Source organism: Pristis pectinata, chromosome 10 (assembly GCF_009764475.1).
Source record: "Pristis pectinata isolate sPriPec2 chromosome 10, sPriPec2.1.pri, whole genome shotgun sequence".
NCBI lineage: Eukaryota > Metazoa > Chordata > Chondrichthyes > Rhinopristiformes > Pristidae > Pristis > Pristis pectinata.
The window spans coordinates 13,392,988-13,416,471 of NC_067414.1; the positions used below are offsets into that span (position 1 = coordinate 13,392,988).

Consider the following 23,484-nt stretch of genomic DNA (forward strand, 5'->3'; position numbering starts at 1 on the left):
GTTTGGTACATCAGCGTTAAGCTTTGAGCATAATCCATTGATGTAAATTAGAAAGAGTAGTGGTTTATACTTCTAGTATAAGGAGCTACTCAGCAACTCTCATCTGGAAATAACACAAAGGTGTAGTTATCTGCCCTACAGTCAATCTTTTGTCCATTCCTAAGGTCTACCCTATTGTATTAGGCTTAACTAAAAGACTTTCACGTAGATTGCCAATGCCTTTTGGAAGTCAATATACATTATGCTGTAGAGCTTTCCAGTGCCCACTTGGATGCAATATTTTCAAAGAAGTGAAAGAGATCAATGTAGCAGAAGCTTTGGCACCCCTAGCACCTAAAAACCATGTGTCTTCCAAGTTGTTTGCTGGGTTTGTACTGTATATTATCTATGTGTGATTGGTATGCCAGGAATTCCAAGTTGCTGCTAACCAAAATGTATTAATTTCTCATTACTTAGAAAATGTTCTGTTATTCTATTCTTACTGGTAAAGTGGCTAATTTCATATTTCAATCTACATGCCATGTTGTGTCAATTTACTTAATCTGTCTATATCCGCTTGCAACTTCTTTCATTGTCACCATAGTTTTCAGCATTCTCCAGAATTGTCCTGTCTGAAAACTTGGCACATTATATTCAGTTGCCTTTTAAATTAGTATTATAGACTGCAATTAAGTGAAGCGTGAGCACTAATTTTTGCAACACACGATTTCCAAAAGTGAGCATCCGTTTTACAATCCTCATACTAAGCCAAATCCCATGAGCCCTATTAACTGCCTTCTGAAAATCCGAGATATATTAAACAACTAGCTTTGTCTGAACCACCTTGCTAGTTATACCCTCAAAAGAGTCCATAAGACCATAAGACATAGGAGCAGAATTAGGCCATTCAACCCATCGACTCTGCTCCGCCATTCGATCATGGCCGATTTATTTTTCCCTCTCAACCCCGTTCTTCTGCTTTCTCCCCGTAACCTTTGATGCCCTTACTAATCAAGAACCTATCAATCTCCACTTTAAATATACCGAATGACTTGGCTTCCACAGCCATCTGTAGCAATGATTCGCCACACTCTGGCTAAAGAAATTCCTCCTCATCTCTGTTCTAAAGGGATGTCCTTCTATTCTGAGGCTGTGCCCTCTGGTCCTAGACTCTCCACTACTGGAAACATCCTCTCCATGTCCACTCTATCCAGGCCTTTTAATATTTGGTAGGTCGTTTTGTCATTTTAATAGATTTCCTAAACATGACTTCAGGTAGACTCTTACTAAAGGTATTATAATTTCTATGTATCTAGTACATATGATGGCAATACACATGAATTAACTGTATTTCCATTATTTAAAGGCATACTGTAAGTTGGCAATGATGAAAACATCCATTCCAAGGCTGCCCAAATTTCACTGGATATCATGGATCAGCACCACATGACAGGAAGAAGTCTGCCAGTAAGATCAAGGAAACATAGTTGGAGGTTGTCACAGATGTGAGCAGCAGGACTGTGATTTTCCCACACCTGTTCTCAGTTCTATAAGTGGTTAATAACTTCATCAGATCAGGAATGGTATGTTAACCAACAATGGCATGTTAACCCACGGCTTGATGTGCATATTACTCCAGCCCCATTAATCTGCCCTTAAGACTACTTCAGCACAACACTCCAAACAGCAACTTACCATTCAGGTGAATACACTTCCACTTCCAAGAACTTCTGCTTATCCTCATCTACCAGGGACATTTCAACTGCACCTTCTTGGAATGTCATGCCTCCCTCCCCTGGTCACTATTAAAAATATTGTCTATTAATTTGCACTATGCATAGAAATATTACTTTCATTTATTTTCCTATATGAAGCTTTGAATACCAGGGAAAGGCAGATAATCAGACATGGCCCTCAGCCATCTTCAAATTACCAGCTGCAGTTGCAATTGAATCTATTGCCAATGGTGATGGAAAGCTGGGGCATCACAATTATCTGGAGGAAGAACTCATCCAGTCACACTACCTACAACACACTTGTGATCTTGGTAGCAAGCAAAAAAATGATCATATAAAGCACATAATGAACACCTTAATCAATTGTAGCTTGACAGTTCTAATTCATGTCTTTAATCTCTTTTGGGCTGTTACCTATTCCATAGGAGGTGCAACAGGATGACAATCATGACTCCTTAAAAGACAAAGGATATTTGACAAAGAGATGTCAATCATCACAGCAGGAATTCATGTAACAATTTTAGGAAGATAAATTTGTAGTTGAACAAGTCTATGCAGATTGATATTTTATACAAAATTAAGCTTCAGTTATCTTACAAACAATAAAACTTATTTCATGGCACCACTTTATATCTGGAACGTTTCTGTTTCGTTCTTGATAAGTGGCCTCTTAAACATGTGGAATTGTGACACAGATTGATGTTCAACAATGTAGGGGAGACAGGAGGAAGTAAAGCATACATGGTAGACTAGTTTGCTTTGGGGTAAAGAAATTAGGAGTGGATGTCAGAGAAACTCATAGTAATGAGGTTTTCCAGGAAGAAACGAGAATCACTAGTTGTACAATCTCTGCATCTCCTTTCATTCTTTCTCTCCTCTTCTTCATCTGAATTGGCTCTGATCTCTCCAGCTTGTGTCTACAACTCATGTTGTTGCTTAATGTTGCGCAGAATATAGCAAACATTAGCAGATGTTTAAGGGTGCCTCTGGTTTGAAAAGGCACCTGAAATATATCTTCATCATAATGATGCTTGCTCAATGTAATATCTTGTTGAGAAATGGCTTTGTTTGACCAATCTTGGGACTCATTGATTGTGTTACTCATGGGAGTTACCCCCAATCATCAACCAGCTGGCTGGCAAGACTGCTTAGAGGTGTGAAGCGATCAAGGGGGTGGTCTGCAAATTGTGCATATACTGTAGGAAGATCCTGTAGTTAAATACAACCTGCACATGGATGGAATGGAGGTTCTTATCATGGATGAGATTGCCTTAATAGCAAAATGAATGCAATTTATTACACTATTCATTTGACAAGATAAAGCTGACATAACTGGCCACCCTGGAAAACGAGACATTATTCTCCTCCCTAATGCATTTGTATGTGATCTACTGCTAGATCTTGTGAATGTATCTGACAGAGCACCAGAAAGATCTTTAAACAATGAAGTTGAGGGCAGTAGTGAGAAAACACTTATGATAATAGAATGTATTGAATGAAGGAAGAATGGATTTTGGTGGATTATCTGGAGAAGCCAATGTCAATCACTTAGCAAAGTATCCATAGAACATAGAATAGTACAGTTCAGTACTGGCCCTTTGGCCCATGATGTTGTGCCAACCTATATAAACCTACCCCAAGATCAATCTAACCCTTCCCTCCTACACAGCCCATAACCCACTATTTTACTTACATCCATGTACTTTTCTGAGTCTTTTATATGTCTCTATTGGAGATTGAACTCCATCTGCTACTTCTCCACCAACTCTGTATCCTGTCTATATCCCGTTGTAATCTACAACAACCTTCTACATTATCCACAACACCTCCAACCTTTGTGTCATCTGCAAACTTACTAACCCACTCCTCCACTTCCTCATCCAAGTCATTTATAAAAGTCACAAAGAGCAGGGGTTCCAGAATATATCCCTGCAGAACACCACTAGTCACCGACCTCCAGGCAGAATACGCTCCATCTACTACCACCCTCTGCCTACTGTGGGCAAGCCAATTCCGAATCCATGGAGCCAAGTTTCCATGGATTGATGCCTCATGACTTTCTGGATGAGTTTACCATGGGGAACATTGTCTAATGCCTTCCTAAGATCCACATGTACCACATCCACTGGTCTACCTTCATCAATTTATTTTGTCACCTCCTTGAAAAACTCATGTAGGCTAATAAGGCATGACCTGCCCCTCACAAAGCCATGCTGACTACCCCCGAATAAGACTATGCTTCCCCAAATGCTCGTAAATCCTGTTCCTAAGATTCCTCTCTATGAGGATTCCCTAAAATTCCTGTCCCGAAGAATCTTCTTCATGGCAAGAATTAGTAGCTTTTGGTGGGCTTTTAACCAAGGTTCCAAGAATCTTTTTTATTTCTTCAAGTCTGTTTTTCAGCTGTTCGTTCTCATATCAGTGAAGAAGCTTATGCGCATACTTCAGTCTTTGTGTTTATGCAGAATAGCTAGATGAAGGATCTCTATTAAGCTCTTCACAGAGACCTTCGTTCTTGTAGTACCTGGTTGCTAATGAGCACTCGATAAGCAGTCAGAAAATCCTGTGTTAACTGCAGGACCTGAGAGCCTTTACAGCAAGGCCAATTCCAACTCAAAGGATACATAATATTTTGCAGTTGCCCATTCTATTAAACAGATTATAGAAAAACTTGCAGGGTCAAAAAAGTCGCACAAGGTGATATGAGCAAAGGATGTTTTTGTAAATAGTTATGATAATTTAGTCAAATATTTGATGTCAGATGGTTTAGTGCTTGGTTCTTTCGGATGGCAATTAGGGAGCAGCTGCTAGCAAGTGTTAAAGCTCAGGATTAGGATGCTCTGGCTAACAGTGAACACATTTTCCTGAACAAAATCCCTGCAATTTGCTACCTCTTGCAGTTCTAGTGAATAGGTAGAGGTTAGAAATTGAGTACTATCTCCCAGGTATTATTGGACAACTAATGTTAATATGGAAGAAGTGTTTTTACTTTTCTGTACGCAAGCAGGTATTGTTGCAGAAAAGATGGTATATACAGTAAGACTGTTGGTTTGTATCGCATTAAAGGGAAAATCACTTTGAAGGATGAGTTAAATGGCTCGATTTTAGATGGTGAAAAGTATGCAGATGCTCAGGGTACAAAAGATAGAAACTTCTGAATAGCCAGCATGTTATCTTTCCTGCTCGTCTGAATTTCAGACATCACCTGTCGCCTTGTCTGCAGTCAGTTAGTTGACATTCAGTACCTGCAACTCGACTACTGAATTTGTGCATGGAGGTTGAACATCATTGGCTCATTCACTGAAGTACATATATGAGAGGAAGGGCCTTACACTTGACATCCATAAGATCAAGGCCCTCTACTAACCTGCTTCCCCAACACCATGACAGAGAGATTCATGGTGAGACCCTAGAAAGCATGCACTACTTCCCATAACTTCAGAAGCACCTATCAGCAAAGGAGATACCATGATGAAAATCAGCACCATCTTTCAATGTGTCAGCACAGTCTTTGGTTGAATAAGGAATAGCGTATTTAAAGATCAAGATCTTAGGCCTGGCACAAAACTTGTAGTTTACTAGGCAGCCAAGATCCCTGCACTCCCATACGTTTCTGAGATTAGGACTACATACAATAGGCATCTTAAGGCACTGGAAAAATATCTGTGATTCAAAATCCTCCAAATTCACTGAAAGGTTCAAGCAAATCAAAGTCAATGTCCTGTCCTAGCCCAACATGCCCAGCAATCAGACCTTATTTATTCTTTTAGTACATTGAGCAGATTGAGAGTTGCCTTGAGTATAAGTGGAGGCATCAATAGAACATAGAACATTACAGCACTATACAGGCCCTTTGGCCCATGACTTTAGACCGAATAGTCTAAAGACTGAATAGTCACTTTCTGTGCTGCAGATTCGAAGTAATACCTTTTCCATATAGCACATAATATTTTTCACACATGAAAACCAGCAGTCTCCCTCATTTTTCATCTGTCCCCTCATGAAGGGTTTGGAGGTCATTCATATTAAAACTGTGAACTCATTTGTTGTTCCTTCCCCAACAACGTTCCCTCTTTTTGGCCAAAGTGTGTCTGATCTTCCAATGATAGATATCCTTGAAGAAAGACACGGTGAACACTTTCCTTCTTATCTGTATGTTTTTTCACCTTGTGAATACTACTTTCAGCCAGAATTAGCTTTGTAAAACCTGTGTTCTAATTTTTTCAAACTCTCAAGCACATAATATTGTCCAGCGAATATCAAATATCTATAAGCATGTACTGATGTCTAAAATACTGCCAATTTCAGTTCTGCATTGTCTCAGTGAATGCAACTCTTGATCTGCTGGTGTACATTTGGTAGAATTCATCATATGAAATTTTGGGGCCTGTTGTTAGGCAAACCAACTCAGTTCTACAGCATGCAAATTACTGAATTTTTAATGCTATTTTCCCAGTTAATATCTTAAGGATATTCTGGGAGAAGTATTGCTTAAATACAATGACTTGATTGTCATCATTATTTGAAATGCTACATTTTTTTTGCTGTTAACAGTGTCGGTTCTTTAGGACTATCTTGTTGTTGGAAAGGAGGTGATAAAAATGCCTCAAAGGTTCAGTGGCTTGTAGATTTCATGATCTCCATTCCTCCCACTTTCAAGGCAATGGCCACCTTGTTTATTTAGGACAGTCATAGTGTTCAAGAATGCAATGAGGTGACATTGATTTGCCAGCATGCAAAATTGACACTCATGAAGGACTGTGTCAGGGAAAGAAAGTCCTGACCCAACATCCCAATGTCAAGGATATAGAGGCAGAGAGCAATACAGCATGGATACAGGCCCTTCAACCCAATGAGTCCATGCCAACCATGATGCCCACCAAGCTAGTCCCAATTTCCTGCATTCGGCCCATATCCCTCTGAGCCCCAACCCTGAATGTACCTATCCAAGTCCTTCTTAAATGATACTATTGCACCTGTCTCAACCACTTCCTCTGGCAGCTCATTCCATATACTCACCACCCTCTGTGTAAAAAAGATGCCCCTCAAGTCCCTTTTAAATCTTTCCCCTTTCACCCTAAACCTATGCCCCCTAGTTTTGGACTCCCCTACTCTGGGGAAAAGACTGCTACCATCCACCTTATCCATGCCCCTTATGATTATATAAATCTAAAGGTCACCCCTCATTCTCCTATGTTCCAAGAAATAAAGACCTAGCTTGGCCAACCTCTCCCAATAACTCAGGCACTCTGGTCCTGGCAACATCCTCATAAATCTTTTCTGCACTCTTTCCAGTTTAACCACATCTTTCCTATAACAGGATGACCAAGATATGGTGAAGGAACAGTTCCTGGAAGTTATTAAGCAGCCCATGCATGAATGGGATGAACACCAAAGCTCATGAAGACCCCTGAATCCACATTACAATATTGTTAAGGGGGGCAGCAACGCAAGATGTTAGTGGACACAGGAGCATCAGTATAAGTCATGAATGTTCCCTTGTTAAAACTAAAAGCCTAACAATAAGGTGCATAAGTGACAGGAGCACCATGGGGTGCTTGAGTGAGGAAATGCTTCTCAAGATGAAGGAGAAATATCTCCCAGCCTGATGTACCAGGACTCAGGGGATGATACTAGGCTGCGAACTTCCTCCAGCAGTTGAGTACCTTGGTTAACACTAAAAAAAACACTAAATGTTAAAAAATTGCAAATGTGGAAAACTGGATTAAAAACAGAAGTGCTGTTATGCTGCAACTCATCACGTCAGGCAGCATGGAAAGAGAAACAGAATTTTTGTTTCAGGTCTAAGACCCTTCATTAGATCTTGGAAAGAGAGAAAACAAATTGATTTTAATTTGCAAAGAAAGTAGGGAGGACTGGATTGGATGAAGGGAGTATCTATCGTAAAGTTACCCAGTTTACTGACTGACCTGGTGAATAGATTAAAGATGGCAGTTAGGAAGAGAAAGCAGAAAATGCGATATGTAGAGCTGTGAAATGCAGGTCAGAGCTGTTGCTGAAACCTGAAAACAAAAGGAGGATGCTGGAGGTGTCCAACAGATTAGGAAAGAGAAGAACTGTTAGTATTACCGACAGGTAACCTAGCAGATGTGGCTAGTTCAGACACAAACAGGAAGATCGAGTTATCTGAAATTGTTGATTCAATTGTGGATTGAACAGTGGTGTTCTACAAAGTAGCAACTCAATCAACAACGGTTTCTCCAATTTAGAAAAGACTACATTATGAGCACTGAATGGAATTGATGTAAGTGAATTGCAGTCTTGCTTGGAAAGACTAGAACCCTGAATGGTGGACAGGAGCGAGTAAAAGGGCAAGTCTTGCATTTTCTGTGGCAGCATAGCAAAGTTTTGTGAGGAGAGTGGTTTGTGAAGATGGAAGGGAAGATCATGGTGTCATGGAGCGAAGGCCTCTTCGGAATAATGAAAGGGGAAGGGATGGGAAGACATTTTCAAGTGGTCCAATGTCCACTCTAGCCTCTCTCTTACCTTTTATCTATCTAAAAAAAACTTTTGGAATCTTCTTTTACACTATTGACTAGTTTACCCTTGCATTTCATCTTTTCCTCCCTTATAGCTTTTTTAGTTATTCTCTGTTGGCTTTTAAAGGCTTCCGAATCTTCTGGCTTCCCACTAATCTTTGCCATATTGTATGCCTTCTCTTTTGCTTTTATGTTGTCCCTGACTACCCTTGTCAACCATGGTTGCCTCATCCTCCCCCTAGTATGCACACATTGTTCTGTTTCTGATGTGTCGCACAGAAAGGCATTGTATGGAAATAACTGAAAGAATATGGAACTGGGGAATGGATATTAGAATACACCCATGGATTGTATCAGTTGTTATGGTTGCATTTCAGACTACACTAGTACTATGTTGGGGAATGGCCAGTTATACTGCCTGCTGAGAAAAAATTCTATAACTAAAAGGCAAAAGCTATTAACTGAGAACAAATTAAGAATAACCTCAAAGCTATATAAGGCAGTGAAGAACCTTAACATATTATCTGATTACTGGAACCACGATGGGTACTTTAAAACAGATTACAGTAGTTAACATCCTTGGTTGGTTTAGCCAAGTGTTACAAGTCAGGTTGCTATTTGGTGAATCTCCCTTTAAGGCAGCTGGACAGTAGAGTAGTAGTGTGTGTGTGTGTGTGCGCGTGCGTGCGTGTGTGTGTGGTGTCATCAAGACAGCAAGAAGATTACAACGTGCTGACGGTTTTGCTCAGTGAGAAGTGAGTGAAAGAGAGAGAGACAGACAGACAGGCAGACACTGACTGGTGGTCTCTGTATCGATGGATGAAGAGTAGAGGGAAACAAGTATTTCTGTGGGCAGTCATGTATCGAATGCCTTCGGGGTGGCAGATACTTCAGAACAAAGCAAAGGGGATCATCAGTGATTGAGGTGTCATATGGGTTCCATCGTGGAACATGTGGATTTCGTAATTTCTCTCTATATTCTCTCTACATTTTCTCTTCAGTTAACGGTGGTTTTGCAAAAGCCTTTGCTCACGTTTCACCTGATGACTTGCTGAACTGAACTTTGAGAACTTTTCCTTGACTTGGAGTTTGGGAATTTGCCACACACACACTTTGAGTTTAGTTTTGGGGATTATGTTTGATATCTGATGTTTTTACTTTCCTTATTATTACAAGTAGTTATTAATAAAATAGTTTTTTAACACTTATACATGTCTCAGTGTGTTTCTATTATTGCTGGTACGTAACACAAGAGTCAAAAGGGGATATTGTAGTGGGCCTGAGTGAAGGATAATATATTGCTTGCTTGTATACCATAGAGCCACCCTGTGCTGATAGTGCATTGGAAGTTATATCAGCGATGGCTGATCATGAGAGGTAACTGTAGTGCTCTGATAACTTCTCTCGAAAAGTGTATAAGTTTGCACACATAGGGATTGCACACAAAGAGACTGAGCTTTGGAAATGTGGTGTTTGGGCCACTCCCCCTACAGGAGGCCAAAATAAGTACACATCTGTATAACATAAAACAGACATATTTGAATGTATTTTTTTGTTGAAAGTGAAGCTGGCTATTCTGTTTTTCCCTCTTTGTCAATTCACTGCCCATCAGAATCTTGGCTATATCTTCCTTTGCTGAGAGTCCAGATGTATCCTCCTCCTTGGTAAAGCCTGATGTAAAGTACTCATTTAGTACCTTAGCTATGCCCTCTACCTCTATTAGTAGATAACAATTCACCTGACCTCTCCTCATACAATGCTCTTCCTGTCTACTCACCTATAAAATATATTAAATTATATTTGATAACATTCTTTTTCCTCAATATCTTCTTTTGCATCCTATCCTTTTTGGATCAGAAACCTTATGATTAATGAAGAGCTCCAAATTGTCAAAGGGATCCTGAAGTGCCACAAGTGTAGTCTGTCAATCCCTAAGCTTTCAAGAAGCTCATATTCCTTGTGAATCTCTGTCCCTGCTCACCTGATGGTCTCTGTTCAAGACTTGACAAGAGTGCTCCTGATCAGTGAGTACTCTAATATTACACTGAGAGGCAATCCATCCAAACCCACATATATGGTTTTCCAAACCAAACCTGTTTTTAGCCAAGCCAGAAAGTTGGGGAAAAAAACACTTGGCATGCTCAGGAACAGAAAATACAAAGGAAATCATCCTGACTGGGATAAGATAGGAAACTAAGCCAGCATGGCCTAATGTGGCCTAAACCTAAATGCTTTATCAAGAACATACACCTGATCCAACCCAAATCTATCACATGTGGTTGAGTATCGTCAAGCTCATATGGCGTAACCAGGCTTTGATATAAATTTTCCATGTTAATGTGTATGTTTCAAGTTTTTGTATTATTTTAACAAAGTTGTTAACTAATATATTTTAATTAGATGATTGACTTAATCAAAATAGCATATTTAAGAATTTGATACAAATTTGTTAGCAACTGCAATAAAAATACCACATAGAAGACTTTAACTCCATTGAAATATTTGACTTTCCGGAACTAGGAAGAAAATTCGCAGCTTTTCCGACTATCGAGGGCATCTACATGAGACAATGTCTCAGGAAGGTTGACATCCACCATCCAGGATCCCAACCTACAGGCTGTGCCCTCTTCTTGATGGGAGGAGGTACAGGACTTTGAAGACCCACACGTCAAGGTCTAACCACAGCTTCTTCCCTACTGCTATCAGGTTCTTGAACCAACCTGAAAACCCCTATCACTACCTCAGACTCAGATTTATTATCATTGACATATACGTATCATGAAATTTGTTGTTTTGTGGCAGCAGTACAGTGCAAAGACATGAAATTACTATAAATCAGAAAATAAATAAATAGATAGATAGATAGATAGATAGATAGATAGATAGATAGATAGATAGATAGATAGATAGATAGATAGATAGATAGATAAGTAGTGTGAAAAAAAAAGGAATATCAAAGTAGTGCTCATGGACCATTGAGAAATCTTATGATGGAGGGGAAGACCCTGTTCCTAAATCATTGAGTGTGGGTCTTCAGGTTCCTGTACCTCCTCCCCGCTGGTAGTAATGAAGAGAGGGCATATCCTGAATGGTGAGGGTTTTTAGTGATGGATGCTGCCCTCTTGAGGCACCGCCTCTTGAAGATGTCCTCGATGGTGGGGAGAGTTGTGCCCATGATGGAGGTGGCTGAGTCTACAACCCTCTGCAGCCTCTTGTGATCCTGTGCATTGAAGCCCCCCTACCAGGCTGTGATGAAACTAGTCAGAATACTCTCCACTGTACATCTATAGAAATTTGCAAGAGTCTTGGTGACATACCAAATACCTTGGACTATATTTGTTTTTCTCTCTCTCAGCTTACACTAGTGTCATAATGTTTATTTTGTCGTGTAAATTATGTATACAGTAATTTATGTTAATTTAAGTTTATGTTAACTTATTTTTGTCATCTTTGTAATGTACTATACTACAAAAAGCTAATTTTCATGGCATTTATACCCCATGTATGCATGTCTACGACAATAAACCTGAACTTGATTTTCATCATAGGATTAAATAATAGAAAGACTGAATAAACATATGCAGAAAGTTCCCACACCTGGTTTTAGCCTATATCTGGAAAATACTTAAATGTAAACTAACAACAAAAGTTCACATCTTATGAATAGAAATTGCTATAATCTATTTCATTGTTTTGGAGTTTTAAATCACATTCATCATTAGAGAAAATAGTGAAATTACACCATGAAGTATTTCTATGTCCATTTGAATTCTGCTTTTCAACAGCTGGACAATAGGCCATATAGATTATATAATATTTTGATGGACATATTATTATATGTGGCAGCTGAACAATGATCATTCTAGTTCAGTGCAGTTAAATGTACATATTTTTATTTTAGTGCTTTCTTCACAATAATGAACCAGCAATACTAGAATTTAAAATATCATGACTGGACATTTTGTAAACTGAAGGAATTAAGTAAATCTGTAAAAATGTTTTGTTTTACCTTCACAAAGCTTCTGTTTCATTATTTCTCTAATTCTGGAGATACCAGTGTAGTCCTCTACATAGAACACATATGTAGATGATGGTTTATTAGCAATTGCTTGAAGCTCTGCATCTTCTATTTCCTGACCAACCCCAATTGCAAACAATATAATTTTTCTTTTCCTTGCTTCCTCTGCTGACTCTTTCACATCATCCTGGGATTTTCCATCCGTAAGTACAATTGCTACTTTAGTAACAGTATTAGCAGCCCTGGTCGAGGTAGCAAACACATTTTTAACTCCAAATGTTATGGCTTTTCCTGTTCTAGTGTTTCCACCCCTATATGAGATGGCTGCCATTGCTTCCATCAAGTCTTCATTGGACCTATGTTTTTCCAATGGGATTTCTAGCAAAGGATCATCACTATATTGCACAACACCAACTTGTGTAAATGTGGTCCCTATTTCAAAACTGCTGGATATGTTAATAATCCAGTTTTTGACTATTTCAAAATTATCTGGTCCTACACTGAAGGAACCATCCAAAATGAAAACTAGGTCATTTGGAGCAGTTCGGCAGCCTAGAAGAAAAAAGAGAAGTTTTATTAGTAAAAAGGAATAACATACATATAATGCAGTTTGGAGTCAACAATATGAATTTCACTATAACTTTACAGGAAATTTGAAATATTGCAGAGTTGTAAACTTAAAGATTACACGTGTTTTATATTTCTACTTGTGTTTGTACTTAAAGGCCATGGTAGTTGGGAATTTCTAAAATTGAAAGCCACATACATATTTTTCACATTGTTTTTGAAAAAAAACATATAGTCTGGCATCTTGTATTTCAAAAGCTTTAAAGGGAATACCAAATATCAAGGTTTACAGACATAAATCCAGATTACAAAGGACATATAAACCAGAAACTAAATGGCATTTATAAAGGTATATTAATGGCCTAGTATGCAACAGGTCAATGATAACTTTTTTTAAAAAAGACCATCATTGTAACAATCCATAGTACACAAGGCCCAGGAATAGTGTGTTACAGAATTGGCCTTGCATCCTCAAAGGTCTTTCCTGCTATCAGTGTAGAGCAGGCAAGCAAAAATAAGTAAGTCTGTGCCCTGGCCAAAGTGAGAACCCGGAACGCCAGTGGCAGATAATTCTGCTTCTGGGGTTGGGGCAAGAGGGGGTTTAGCAGCCGATTGGGAGGGGATGTGGGAAAGGGGATAGTGATATTCTGCCAGGCATTAGGTAGGGTTTGACAGCAGTTCAATGTGGAATGGAGGTGTTGTAAGGCTGTAGTCTCTATGTGTATGTGTATTCAATGCATCAAGAAGCAGGATCAAATTTATGGAAGTGTGCTATGCAATAACAAATGAAATGCAATCTGGTTCCACATAAAATTTAATTCCTTTTCTCCAGGCCTCCAAGCTTTCTTAGATAATACGATAACAACATTTAAGAGGCACTTAAACGGACACATGAACAGGCAGGGAAAAGAGGGAGCAACACACACGAAATGCTGGAGGAATTCAGCAGGTCAGGCAGCATCAATGGAGGGAAATGAACAGCTGACACTTCAAGTCGAGACTTTTCATCAGGACTCAATATCCTGATGAAGGGTCTTGGCCCAAAACATCGATTGTTCATTTCCTCCATAGATGCTGCCTGACCTGCTGAGTTCCTCTAGCATTTTGTATGTGTTGCTCCAGATTTCCAGCATCTGCAGTCTCTTTTCTGTCAGGGAATAGAGGAATACAAATCAAGTGCAAGCAGATGGGATTAGTTAGACTTACATCATGGTCGGTGCAGACATGGTGGGCTGAAGGGCCTATTCCTATGCTGTACTGTTCTATGTTAAAATGTCATTAAAAATATAGGTTTTTTAAATAATAAAATGGTTTCATAAAGTAGACAGAGAGTGTGTATCCAGCTGCAAGATTCCAACTCAAGGAGACAAAAATATAAGAGCCGTAAATAATCCAATTGGAAATTCAAGGGAAACTTCTTTACCTAAATAATGGTGAGAATATGGAACTCTCATCTGTGCAGGGTACTTGAGGTGAAAATTCAAGTGCCTTTAAGGGGAATTAGTTAAGGGAAAATGGTTAAATACATGAGGGAAATGGGAGTAGGATATTGAGATAGGATTAGATAATGGTGGGTGAAGGAAATTTGCCAGAAGAATAAACATTGGGACAGAGTATCTGTTGTGAACAGCCTTAGTGTAAGTTCTTCTCTGTTCTATGTAATTAGTATTTGAAAAAAACACTGATCACTAACTTCCCTGGATTTTCTAACACTACACCACCGTAAACAAGGCTTCCACTGCAGTTAGTTGAATTCACTGTGGCCTGGTGTGGGGGGGGGGGGCACAAATGCAAGAATTTCAAGACAATTTTATTTGCATCAAGGTCATGAATATGAAGAATACTAGTAGACATTTTTCTGCTGCTGTGGCTGTGATTATGGCAACACCTGGGCACAAATTAGGAAGAGAGGGACAGCAGAAAGGAATCTGTTGTGTCCTTCCATTTTATTACTAATATGAAGATATATCGAGCTAAATTAGGTGCATTTACTACTTCTGAATATGCTGCAATTAGGTGATGAGGCCCAAAATGTAGCAAAATTTTCTCTGCAATATTCCTATAACTATGACATAGAATAGTACAGCACAGGAACAGGCCCTTTGGCCCACAAGGTTGTGCCAAATCAATTATATTAGTAATAAAGGCCCAACTAAACTAATCCCTTCTGCCTACACGATGTCCATATCCTACCATTTCCCTCACATTCATGTGCCTATCTAAGAGCTTCTTGAACGCTCCTATCATATTTGCCTCCACCACTACCCTAGGCAGCGCATTCCAGGCACCCACCACTCTTTGTGTAAAAAAACTTGCCCTGCACATCTCCTTTGAACTTTCCCCTCTCACCTTAAATGCATGCCCTCTGGTATTATACATTTCAACCCTGGGAAAAGATACTGGATGTCTACTCTATCTATGCCTCTCATAATCTTATAAACCTCCATCAGATCTCCCCTCAGCCTTCGCCACTCCAGAGAAAACAACCCAAGTTTGTCCAACCTATTCTCATAGCACATGCCTTCTAATCCAGGCAGCATCTTGGTAAACGTCTTCTGTACTCTCCAGATGCGACCTAACTGCAGTTTTATACAGCTGCAGCATAACTTCCTGACTCTTGAACTCAATGCCTTGACTAATGAAGGCAAGCATGCCATATGCCTTCTTTACCACCCTATCAACCTGTGTAGCCACTTGCAAGGAGCTAAGAACCCTAAGATCCCTCTGCATTAACAGTGTACTGTCTCATAATATAATACCATAAGTGTACTGTTATCTCTGAGGTCACTGAATAGGATATGTCAAATACGCCAAATTATAATCTTTTCCTGTGGATCAATGAATTTCCAAAAATTTGACTGAGATAGCCAACTAAAATTTCAATATGTTGCCTTTGTCATGCATGCAAACGTATATTGGAAAACTACATACTTCTAGCCCAGAGTTTTCTGCTCATTTGAAAAAAAAGGCCTTACAGTGCAACTTTATTCCATTATTGTCTTAATTTCCAGTTGGTCACAAAGATGAAAAAGGCAATTTTATAACTTATTCTTATACCTAGTGATCAGTATACCCAAGCTGCAAATATGATAAAATAACTCTGTTTTAAATTCACATCATGTCTGTTACTATCTGAAGAGATGAGAAATTGGATACCATTCCAAATTATTTTTGCTGTGATGGTGGTTTCATACCTAAAACAATAACCTATCTTCCTCTTTCCAGCCACCGATTTATTTGTTGTGTTATTTTCTGTTTTTCACTATTTTCTCTTTTTATTTCAAATTTTCAATATCCACAATGGGTTTCTCTTTAAAATAAACAAGTCCAGATACTGACTGGCACTTCTAAAGGCAAGTTAGTTGCTTACAGCAGGCTAAGGAACATTTTGTTAATGGCTGGTGTGTAATTCAGTACTATGAGGCCCAGGATATAATTTTTTTGAACAGCCCTTGCACACTCATTGCACTTTTTGCACACTGTGAAACAGCAAAGTGTACAAAGAAAATGAGGTAAGAGTGGAGTCAGGCCAGGGTCTGGAGATAAGAATCATGGGCAGTCCCGGTTGGGAAAAGTTTGACTGCCAAATAGGCAAGTAACGATGGTGTATTAGATTAGTAATCGAGCTGTGAGATTGGCAATCAGTCATGTTGGGGGATGGGGATGGAGGTTTATGTTGAACATTAATCTTGATTGTCGCTTAGTGCAATTGGTGATCATGAGGTATGACCAGAGGTAGGGTTTCTTAGAGTAAGGAGCCACTGTGGGAGGAGGATTGTTGATGGTTTTGGTGGAGGTAACTATCAGTGTTTGAGTTGGCAAATCAGTTGAAACAGTGAGGTGAGTCAGGTCAGCAAATCAGTGCATTGGGATTGAGGGGCAGCAGAGATGCATGGTGAACAAGGTTTAAGAGTTTACATTGGGGGCAGCTGAATTTCCTTTGGGAAGAAGAAGGGGGTAAGGGGCTCATAGGATAGCCAGGTAAAATCCTTAATTGAGTCGGGTTACCAAAGCTGGCCTGGGACCAGCTCAGGAAGCCTTATTTAAATCACACAGATGCAGGCCTCACAGGTATTGTGAGACACAGAACAGGAAGCTGTTTCACTGCTTAGCTGGGTCACTCATTAACCTGATGAGCTAAATGCCACAATAAATTCAAAATTAAAAGAAAGTATTGGTTTCTTACTGGATCTTACGTCATCTTCCATAGCTGTACTGACTTCTTGCAGCAGCAGAAACAGAAAACTTTGCAGGACAAGATTCATGGTTTTTATATTCAATGTTCATGTACACATCAAAAACTGAAAGTGAGAAAAATGGCAAGGGCTAAGCAGTATATTTACATGAAGTAGCATCATACATATTTTTCATTTATAAAAAGAATATATTTGGAATTTTCAACCTCCTTTGAGCTTTGTCATTGAAGCTGGAAGAAATTCAAAACACTGGAATGAATCTTTGCTAAATACAACTTGTAAGTCCTGTAACTATTCCCACTGGAAATATTTCATCAATGAAGAAAATACGAACAAATGTTTCTAGTAATGAAACTCAGAACAGTGGGAATATCACTCAGTCAAATCTAATAAACCACTTGAGCCAGTTTCCTTTGATGGTAGTTTATATCACTTTAATTATTAATCAAAATCTGTAACTAAAAAAAGCCTAGGGTACCATCCAGGTTGAAAAGAGTAACTCCATTTTCATCCAGCCCCAATCTATCTTCCAAGATCCTTATACGCATGCAGAAGTGCAACAGGAATTACTTGAGAGTGTAAACCAGGAAGGTGTGAACAATGCTCCTACAGCAAGCTTTCTGAAGCCTAAGATTCTTTCAAGGGCAAAAATGCCCAAAATTTACATGAACCATCTCTTTAAAGATCAATTGGCAAATATTAGTAATGGATAGGTATACAAGCAGATTGAAGGGTGGCTGGTTATAGCATCATCCATGGATTGCTGATGAAGCATTTTTTTCAAATGACTTCCTTGGTATAGTTTCCTTCTCATATTTAGAAGATTTTAAAACAAAATGTTCCTCAACAGATCTTGTGATTGCCACATTCAGGACTTAACCAGCGAAAGCATATATCACAAAGATATTTTGCATCACCCATGATTTTCTCTACATTTTTCATCCAATCTGCTTTGTCATGTTTGTGTTCTAAAAGTAGACCAAGATACTAATTTTATGCAGGATTCATCCGATCTCCCGCCACACATATTGTAGCAATATGATAAGATACTGGAGTTCTGCAGCACCATGTGGTGAATCATAGAGTTTGAGACCGAGAAGGGAAGAGGGCATTCTATAATTTAACAAAACAACGGAAGGAAAATACGGCCTAGAAACAAATTCACTCATGCTGCAATTTTTAGCACTATTTTTTACCGTATTAATCATGAAACGTTGTCACTATTCCATTTGCAGTCTGCAAAATTCAACTCGACATTTCTGTGTGTGGTAAATGGCAGCATACATATGACATTTGCTGCATAGGAAATGCGTGCAATGACATTACTTATCATGCAATACTCGGGAAGGATCATGATTTTGTTCTTTGTAAACAATGTTGGGCATTATAAAGGTCAATATTACCTGAACTTCTTGGGTTCCAGATCAGTCCAGGAGCTGACAGGTGATGTGACATAGTTCCTTGTTTCCTGCACATCAGAAAAGTTACCAGTGCTCTTCACTCTAAGGAAATGAGGCTGTCTTGATTTATTTGAGCAGAGATCATCAGACAGACCAGTTTGGAAGGGCTCACTGAAGATTCAGAGCGCATGAGAATTATATATACTTTGGGGTCCCTTTGAAAACCTAGAGCTTCACAATCAACTGAATATCCAACTTGCAGCCACTGCAATGCTTATCATATTTCAGCCAACATTCTGCACAGAGAGCTGGTATTCTTGGGGTTAAAGGCTACCCTTCCTTCCTTGGTTGTGTAGTGGTTAGCGTAACACTATTACAGCGCCAGTGACCCGGGTTCAATTCCTGCTGCTGTCTGAAAGGAGTTTGTACATTCTCCCCCGTGTCTGCGTGGGTTTCCTCCAGGTGCTCTGGTTTCCTCCCACGTTCTAAAGGCATACGGGTTAGGAAGCTGTGGGCATGCTATGTTGGCACCGGAAGCGTAGTGACACTTGCAGACTGCCCCAAGAACATTCTACTGTTATGAACCAGCAACAAAAGAAAAACACTGAGTCATGTGTAAGAGTTAATAACTACTTTATTAATAACTACTTACGATAATAAGAAAAATAAAAGTAAAAATGTTAGAATGTTAGAGGTAAAAGTGTTACATCTTAAACATTAACCCCAAAAACTAAACTCCAAGTGTGTGTGTGGCAAATTCCCATACTCCAAGTCCAGGAATAATTCTCAAAGTTCAGTTCAGCAAGCCTTAGGGCGAACGTGATCAAAGCCTTCTTCAACAACCACTGTTGACTGAAGACAAAATGTAGACGTAGAAAGAAAATAGAGAGTAATTAAGAAATCCAAATGTTCCACTTTGGAACCCATACGACACCTCAGTGTCTACTCAGCAGTGACTACTCCACTGCATCTTCCTCACCCCGAAAGGCTCTCTAATTGTGGCCGTCCACACAAATACCTGTTTCCTTCTACAGGTCAACAACAAAGTAAACTCCACTGCTTTGTTCCAAAGTATCTGCCACCCCGAAAAGCATCCGAGATGTGGCCGTCCACAAAAATACCTGTTTCCCTCTACAGGTTAATGACAAAGTGGACTCCACCGGATTACTCCAAAAATCCATACGTGGATTGTCGTGACAGACAGTTATTGTTTCTCATCCATTGATAGAGAAACCAGCAGGCTGGTGTCTCTCTCTCTCTCTCTCTCCTCCGACTGATCCGACTGTCTGCTCCAAAAACGTCATTACATCCTTCATCTTCTGTTGTCGTAACCACGCCCCACACACACACACACACACACCACTATGCTCTATCTTAAAGGGACATTCACCAACAGTAATCTAGTCCGTAACACTACGCAAAGGTGCATTTCACTGTGTGTTTCGATGTACATGTGACTACTGAAGAAATCTTCTCTTATCTTGTCCATGGTCCAGCTAATGCAGTACAGCATCTTTCTAATAACAGGATTACAAACAGTCACATGGAGAATGCCCTCCAAATCAAGATGAGATTCCAATGTTTGCACAGCTCTGGGGGAACCCTACAATGCTTTCTGGAGAGGACTGAACTATTCTTTAAGGCAAATTCGACTAGCTTATCAAGAGGAGAGCTCAACCTTTTCCTGACGTGCTCCAACAGATGGTACAGGAGGAGCAGGCAGAGAAGTTGCTCGAAAAGGAGGATGTTGGAAGACAATGATGCAGGCAGATCTTCTCTCGATGTGCTTCTAGAACCTTTGACATTGCTCAGAGATTCTTGTACAGACTCCACAAAACTGGCTCCTTACCTGGACAGAAAGGCAATCATGGTCCATTTTGATGCTCTATAGTTTTGGTTTTCAATTACTAAAACTCCATGACAAGAGCTAACTGTGCAAATTATGCAGCTCAACATCAACAGTTCTCACTTATAGTTGCTTCTGTAAACCATGACCAACATACAGAGAAAAATGCAACATGTTGTAGGAACTGATGGCTCGAAAAGTGAAGTACTGCTGAAGTACCAACCTTGAAAAGAATTCTTGCATTAAGCAAGTGAACAGATCTGACAGCTCCAATTTTATAAAAGCCAGAACAGGAATAATTTTATCAGCAGCAGCTGGCCTCAGCTTACCCAGAACAAACAGATTCATTGTAAATCTTTACTGGCTATGATTAAAATTTTGATGCCTGCAACTACATAGCTAAATACCTCCACAGCTCTCTTAAATCAGAGCATAGATGGAATTACAATTAACTCAAATGTGACCAAAGCATACTACATGCCATACTAAAGGTTTAGCATTATGTCCCAAAGATGCTCTTGTTGCTGTGAGCTGCAAAGCACAAGACAGCACGCTAATCCTTACCTCAGGAAAATAAATGCTGTCACAATGCATCCTCAGATACCGTTGAAGTCCTGAGTAATTTTGATGGTCATTGCCTTGACTCTCACCAGTTCAAAGAATAGAGATCACAAAGAGTGCAAACAATTGGCAATTCCCTGACAGTAACTGAGGTGACTTTGGCTCTAATGACCATAATTCTATTAGTTTTAAGATAGTGATGGAAAATGATAGGACAGCTCCACAGGTTAGGGTCCTAAACTGGAGTAGGGCTAATTTTGGGGGAATTAGGCAGGATCTAGCAGAGCGATTTGGTAAGCCTGTTTGAAGGGAAAGGAACGAATGGCAAGTGGGAGGCTTTTAAAAGTGTGACATTAAGAATCAAGGGGCAGCATGTTCCTGTTCAGATGAAGGGTAAACCTGGCAAGTTCAGGGAACCTTGGCTGATGAGAGATATTGGGGCTCTGGTCAGGAAGAAGAAGGAAGTATACATTGGCTTAAGGAGGTCGTGGATGAGTGAATCCCTTGATGACTATAAAAAGATTAAGAATGCACTTAAGAGGGAAATCAGGAGGGCAAAGAAAGGACATGACACGGATCTGGCAGGTAAGGTTAAGAAAAATCCCAAGAGATTCTATAGCTATATTGAAAGGGTGGCTAGGAAGAGAGTATGCACCCTTGGAGATCAGCAGGGCACCTATGACTTGGGCCGCAGGAGATGGATGGGATTCTTAACTAATATTTCTCTTCTGTGTTTACTGAGGAGAAAATCACGGTTGCTCAAAAGATAAAGGAAACAAGTGGAGATGTTTTGGAGAACATTCATATTACCAAGGAGGAGGTATTTGCAGCCTTATTGTCATGGACAGGGACAGGTGCAGAGAGGACAAGAAGATATTTAATTGGTGAAGGGCGAACTATGAGGTTGTAAGGAGAGAACTTGGGAGTGTAAATTGGGATGTCCTTTTTGAAGGGAAATGTACCATGGAGATGTGGTCGATGTTCAGGGATCTTATGCAGGATGTTAGGGATAAATATGTCCCGGTGAGGCAGAGAAGGAATGGCAGGGTGAAGGAACCATGGGTGACAAGAGAGGTGGAATGACTAGTTAGGGAGAAGAAGGTAGCATACCTATAAGTATAAGCAGCAAGGTTCAGACAGGGCCTGTGAGGAATATAGAGTAGCGAGGAAGGAACTTAAGAAAGGGCTGAGGAGAGCTAGAAGGGGACATGAAAAGGCGTTGGCTAGTAGGGTTAAGGAAAATCCCAAGGCCTTTTCATGTACGTGAAGGGTAGGAGGATGGCTAGGGTAAAGGTAGGTCCGATTAAAGACAAAGGTGGGAGAATGTGCCTGGAGGCAGTGGAAGTGGGAGAAGTTCTCAATGAATACTTCTCTCCGGTATTCACCAAGGAGAGGGGTCTTGATGACGCGGAAGGGAGTGCTAGTAAGGGTAATGTTCTCGAGGTTGTAGATATCAAGAGAGAGGATGTGTTGAAATTGTTAAATATTATCAAGACAGATAAATCTCCGGGGCCTGACGGGATTTTCCCCAGGCTGCTTCGAGAGGCGAGGGAGGAGATTGTTGAACCGCTGGTAAGGATCTTTGAGTCCTCGTTGTCCATGGGGATGGTACCGGAGGACTGGAGGGTGGCGAATGTTGTCCCCTTGTTCAAAAAAGGTAGTAGGGATAGTCCAGGGAATTACAGACCGGTGAGTCTCACTTCTGTGGTGGGTAAGCTGTTAGAAAGGATTCTAAGAGGTAGGATCTATGAACACCTAGAGAATCATGGACTGATTAGGGACAGCCAGCATGGCTTTGTGAAGGAAAGATCTTGCCTCACAAGCCTGATAGAGTTCTTTGAGGAGGTGACGAGGAAGATTGATGAGGGTAGTGCGGTGGATGTGGTCTATATGGATTGTAGTAAGGCGTTTGATAAGGTTTCTCATGGTAGGCTTCTTCAGAAGGTCAGAGGCCAAGGGATCCAGGGAAGCTTGGCTGTGTGGATTAGGAATTGGCTTGCCTGTAGAAAGCCGAGGGTTGTAGTGGAGGGAGTGCCCTCAGATTGGAGGGCAGTGACTAGTGGTGTCCCACAGGGATTGGTTCTGGGACCTCTACTTTTTGTGATATTTATAGATGACTTAGATGAGGGGGTGGAAGGCTGGGTTAGTAAGTTTGTGGACGAGACTAAGATCGGCGGTGTTGTGGATAGTGTGGAGGGCTGTCAGAGCTTACAGAGGGATATTGGTAGGATGCAGAGCTGGGCTGACAAGTGGCAGATGGAGTTCAATTCGGAGAAGTGTGAGGTGGTACACTTGGGAAGGACAAACTCCAGGGCAGAGTACTGGGTAAATAGCAAGGTACTTGGCAGTGTAGAGGAGCAGAGGGATCTGGGGGTTCATATTCACAGTTCACTGAAAGTTGCCTCACAGGTGGATAGAGCAGTTAAGAAGGCCTATGGGATGTTAGCTTTCATAAGTCGTGGGATTGAGTTTAACAGCCGCGAAGTGATGATGCAGCTTTACAAAACTCTAGTTAGGCCACACTTAGAGTACTGTGTTCAGTTCTGGTCGCCGCATTATAGGAAGGATGTGGAAGCGTTGGAGAGGGTGCAGAGGAGATTTACCGGGATGCTGCCTGGATTAGAGTGTATTGAATATGAGGAGAGGCTTAGGGTGCTAGGGCTTTATTCACTGGAAAGGAG

At 40.3% G+C, this 23,484-nt stretch overlaps 1 protein-coding gene across 1 annotated transcript in view; it reads right to left on the minus strand.

Moving 5' to 3' along the window:
• Nucleotides 1-23,484, minus strand: part of LOC127575166 (collagen alpha-1(XXI) chain-like) — a 72,465-nt gene that overhangs the window by 12,245 nt on the left and 36,736 nt on the right. The window contains exons 2-3 of the mRNA XM_052024859.1: nt 16,987-17,101; nt 12,225-12,785 (exon numbers count right to left, since the gene is read on the minus strand). Of these exons, the coding sequence (XP_051880819.1) occupies nt 12,225-12,785; nt 16,987-17,065 (640 nt within the window). The 5' untranslated portion in view covers nt 17,066-17,101. The remainder of the gene's footprint in view (nt 1-12,224; nt 12,786-16,986; nt 17,102-23,484) is intronic.